At 52.6% G+C, this 5,000-nt stretch overlaps 1 protein-coding gene across 1 annotated transcript in view; it reads right to left on the reverse strand.

Annotated features, from left to right (window-relative positions):
- LOC117412071 (DALR anticodon-binding domain-containing protein 3) overlaps positions 1–2,423 on the reverse strand; it is a 12,596-nt gene extending 10,173 nt beyond the window's left edge. The window contains exons 1-3 of the mRNA XM_058988213.1: positions 1,960–2,423; positions 613–920; positions 21–526 (exon numbers count right to left, since the gene is read on the reverse strand). Of these exons, the coding sequence (XP_058844196.1) occupies positions 21–526; positions 613–920; positions 1,960–2,196 (1,051 nt within the window). The 5' untranslated portion in view covers positions 2,197–2,423. The remainder of the gene's footprint in view (positions 1–20; positions 527–612; positions 921–1,959) is intronic.
- Positions 2,424–5,000: the final 2,577 nt, after the last annotated feature.

Here is a 5,000-nt window from a genome sequence, read left to right on the forward strand (position 1 = left end):
GCGCCGAGCACTGTACTCACCCAGGCAGGATCCCAGGTTGGGGTCGAAGCCCAGCAGCCCTCTCTCCTTCACCAGTCTGCCGAGATCCACTCGAACCTGGGCCGCGCTGCCAGACTGCTTCCGTGCCTCTCCTCCTGCCTCCTCAGCACCCTCCCCCCTGGACTCCATCTCTGTCTCTCTGCTAACCTCTTTCCCTCCCCCTGCCTCCTCAGCACCCTCCCCCCTGGTCTCCCTCTCTGTCTCTCTGCTAACCTCTCTCCCTCCCCCTGCCTCTTTGACAGCCTGTGCCTCTTCCTCCCCTTCCCTTGTTCCCCTCCCTGTCTGCCTCTCCTCTCTTCTCTCCATCCCTGTCTCCCTCTCTTCTCTCTCTGTGTATACTGAACTCCTCAGAGCCTCCCAAAGTTCCGCCTCTCGCTCCCTATTGGACCAGCCAGCTGGCACCGTCGGCCAATCCACTCCCAGCTGGTGGAGGAAGGTGATGATGTCACTGCACTCCTCCAGCGCCGGGCTCAGGGACACAAAGTACCTGCGGGGGGGGGGGGGGGGATGAATTAATAGAGCAAGTCCAGCTGAACCAACCCATTACTCCCCCCTCACACTCCCCTCACTCACCCCTGCATCCGCAGCAGTTCTGCCAGATGGTCTGTAATAAGCAGGGCTCTCAGATGACTCAGTGTGAGCTCCTCTGGCCTCGCCGGAGCCCCCTGCAGGGCGGTGCAGTTCAGCAGCACCCCCCTCCCCTCCCCTGCTCGTGGCCGGCCGGGCCTCAGGTAACGTGGGAACTCGTCCAGAACCTTCCGGAACACTGCGGGGCGGTCCACCAGAACCTGCAGCCCAGCCCGTCCCCGCACGCAACTCTGCACAGGAAGCACCCCCCCGTCCTGCACCGACATCACTTCCTGTACCGCCTCCTCCGGGACCTGCAGGAGAGAGAGAGAGAGAGAGAGAGAGAGAGAGAGAGAGAGAGAGAGAGAGAGAGAGAGAGAGAGAGAGAGAGAGAGAGAATCACACACACAGACAGCATTGTACAGAACTACAATCACACACACACACACAGTACTGTACAGAACCCCAATCACACACACACACACACACAGCACTGTACAGAACCCCAATCACACACACACAGCACTGTACAGAACTCCAATCACACACACACAGCACTGTACAGAACTCCAATCACACACACACACACACACACACACAGAGCACTGTACAGAACTCCAATCACACACACACACACACACACACAGAGCACTGTACAGAACTCCAATCACACACACACACACACACACACACACACACACAGAGCACTGTACAGAACCCCAATCACACACACACAGCACTGTACAGAACTCCAATCACACACACACACACACAGCACTGTACAGAACTCCAATCACACACACACACACACACACACAGCACTGTACAGAACCCCAATCACACACACACACACACACACACACAGCACTGTACAGAACCCCAATCACACACACACACACACACACACACAGAGCACTGTACAGAACCCCAATCACACACACACACACACAGCACTGTACAGAACTCTAATCACACACACACACACACACACACACACACACACACACACACACACACACGGCGCTGCCGTGCACAGTTGAATACTGCGCTGTATGACACGCTTCTATAGCGTCTCAGCCCATCAATGATAATAACATGTAGCTGTGAGTCAGTGACAGGCTGTCGATACTGACGCTCCAGGTAAGGCAACACAATGTGCCGCCTGCCTGACTCGCAGACCTTGCCGCTGGCGAGTGACCTCCATACACAGAATGGGCAGCGCTTCGCAGGATGCAGGCTGAGCTGTCGCTTTGAATCAGGAGCACAGCGCAGCCGCTGTTCTGCATGGCTGCTGCTATAAGGCACTGATGCAGTCACTGTCTTTTTTATTACAGCAGTATTGTTACTGTTTACCTGCCCTTCCGGGAACAGTTTGTTGAGCACCGCGGAAGGCGCGATGAAGTCTCTGCTCCGGAGGTTTTTAGCGCTGCTTTCCTTGAACCACGGGCACCCACCCCGGACGCTGGAGCTGCTCACGCCGACCACCGGAGCCTCCGAGCCGGCCGCGCTGCGTGACTCTCCCCGCAGCGCGGAGCTCAGAGCCCGCACCGTGGAACTGATCTGAAACGCCGAGTCCTCGGGATTCTCCATCTGACCTACACACGGGCTTCTGCTTTATATAAAATAAAACCACCGTTTCAGTTAAACTGGCATCACATTGAAACCCCGAATTAAAAGCGAGCTGACTGTTTTTTAAAGCTCGTCCCGTTCCTGGATGTATTACTGCATGGTCGTCTCCACACACTGACGCTACGGGGGGAATAGGGACCTGGGTGGAACTGTTTTTTTAGTAGCCGGTAGCGGGGGGATTTATTTACCGGTGGCGCCGTGTTTCCGGCTGCTTTAAAACTAGATGAAGCGACGGAATGGCCGCCATATTGAGTGCGTCAAATCCCCCAGCGACCAGTTCGTGCTTTCATTTGTTAATTATTTCATCGTGCAGTTAAACCTATGATCAGGTCTTAGACTCGTTGGTAATTTAACAACACCTTTACAAACCCAGAGTGAAATCGCCTCCACCTCTGACATAGAAAATGATTTTAAACGAAAATAAAAATAAAAAAAAAACACCACACATCTTTCTAGATTAAAGATTTATTTGTGAGAGAACCACTATATATATATTTATATACAACGTTTCACGCAATTTGCAGAAGAGAAAGAGACAACACGCAGCCTTCTTGTTCAAAGCTTTATTCACGCCGCTCCCCGCTCCCCGCTCCCCGCTCCCCGCTCCCCGCTCCCCCGGCTCCCCCGCTGCCCCGCTGCCCCGCTCCGCTCCGCTGCTCCGCCCGCCTCGCTGTTTATTCTGGAACAACAACAATACGCGCGCAGCGCCCCGTTTTATAACCTAGCTCCGCCCCTTTATGCTAATAAGGTACCGGAGCAAACAGCTATCCCATTGGTCCCCAGCCGCACACCAGGACCAATGGGCGCACACAACCAACAGCCAATGACAAGGACCGGGGCGCACCCTGCGTGCAGGACAGCTCGCACAGCCACAGAGACAGAGCGAACCCGCAGCTACAGGGAATACAGACGAGGGGAGGAACACAATACAGCGGTGATAACAGCACCCAGACAGGGGAGACAAGAGCGAATACACAACACAAAACACAAATATACCGATCGCTACAGTATATGATTGGTTGATGCCTGTTCAGCGCTGTGATGTGATTGGATGATGGCAGTGTTCTGCAGTGTGATTGGACGGTCTGGGACGCACTCTTGGCTGACACGAGCTTCCCGATGGCTCTTTCTCGACACGCTAACCGGGAGAAATCGTGTCATTCCAGAGCTCCGCCCCTCCACTGTGACATCACCGCATTTACCCCGCCCACACCCCCCAGGCCACACCCTCAATCTGATTCACCCCAATTCACATGGAGCTTCTACCAGCCAGGGTCCCAGCAAAACGCACGCACGCACGCACGCACGCACACAGAGACACACACAGGGATACAGAGTTACACACAGAGACACACACAGGGATACAGAGTTACACACAGAGACACACACACAGGGATACAGAGTTACACACAGAGACACACACAGGGATACAGAGTTACACACAGAGACACACACAGGGATACAGAGTTACACACAGAGACACACACAGGGATACAGAGTTACACACAGAGACACACACACAGGGATACAGAGTTACACACAGAGACACACACACAGGGATACAGAGTTACACACAGAGACACACACACAGGGATACAGAGTTACACACAGAGACACACACACAGATACAGAGTTACACACAGAGACACACACAGGGATACAGAGTTACACACAGAGACACACACAGGGATACAGAGTTACACACAGAGACACACACAGGGATACAGAGTTACACACAGAGACACACACACAGGGATACAGAGTTACACACAGAGACACACACACAGGGATACAGAGTTACACACAGAGACACACACACAGGGATACAGAGTTACACACAGAGACACACACACAGGGATACAGAGTTACACACAGAGACACACACACAGGGATACAGAGTTACACACAGAGACACACACACAGGGATACAGAGTTACACACAGAGACACACACACAGGGATACAGAGTTACACACAGAGACACACACACAGGGATACAGAGTTACACACAGAGACACACACACAGGGATACAGAGTTACACACAGAGACACACACACAGGGATACAGAGTTACACACAGAGACACACACACAGGGATACAGAGTTACACACAGAGACACACACACAGGGATACAGAGTTACACACAGAGACACACACACAGGGATACAGAGTTACACACAGAGACACACACACAGGGATACAGAGTTACACACAGAGACACACACACAGGGATACAGAGTTACACACAGAGACACACACACAGGGATACAGAGTTACACACAGAGACACACACACAGGGATACAGAGTTACACACAGAGACACACACACAGGGATACAGAGTTACACACAGAGACACACACACAGGGATACAGAGTTACACACAGAGACACACACACAGGGATACAGAGTTACACACAGAGACACACACAGGGATACAGAGTTACACACAGAGACACACACACAGGGATACAGAGTTACACACAGAGACACACACAGGGATACAGAGTTACACACAGAGACACACACACAGGGATACAGAGTTACACACAGAGACACACACACAGGGATACAGAGTTACACACAGAGACACACACACAGGGATACAGAGTTACACACAGAGACACACACACAGGGATACAGAGTTACACACAGAGACACACACACAGGGATACAGAGTTACACACAGAGACACACACACAGGGATACAGAGTTACACACAGAGACACACACAGGGATACAGAGTTACACACAGAGACACACACAC

This window comes from Acipenser ruthenus, chromosome 16, assembly GCF_902713425.1.
Source record: "Acipenser ruthenus chromosome 16, fAciRut3.2 maternal haplotype, whole genome shotgun sequence".
NCBI classification, from domain to species: domain Eukaryota; kingdom Metazoa; phylum Chordata; class Actinopteri; order Acipenseriformes; family Acipenseridae; genus Acipenser; species Acipenser ruthenus.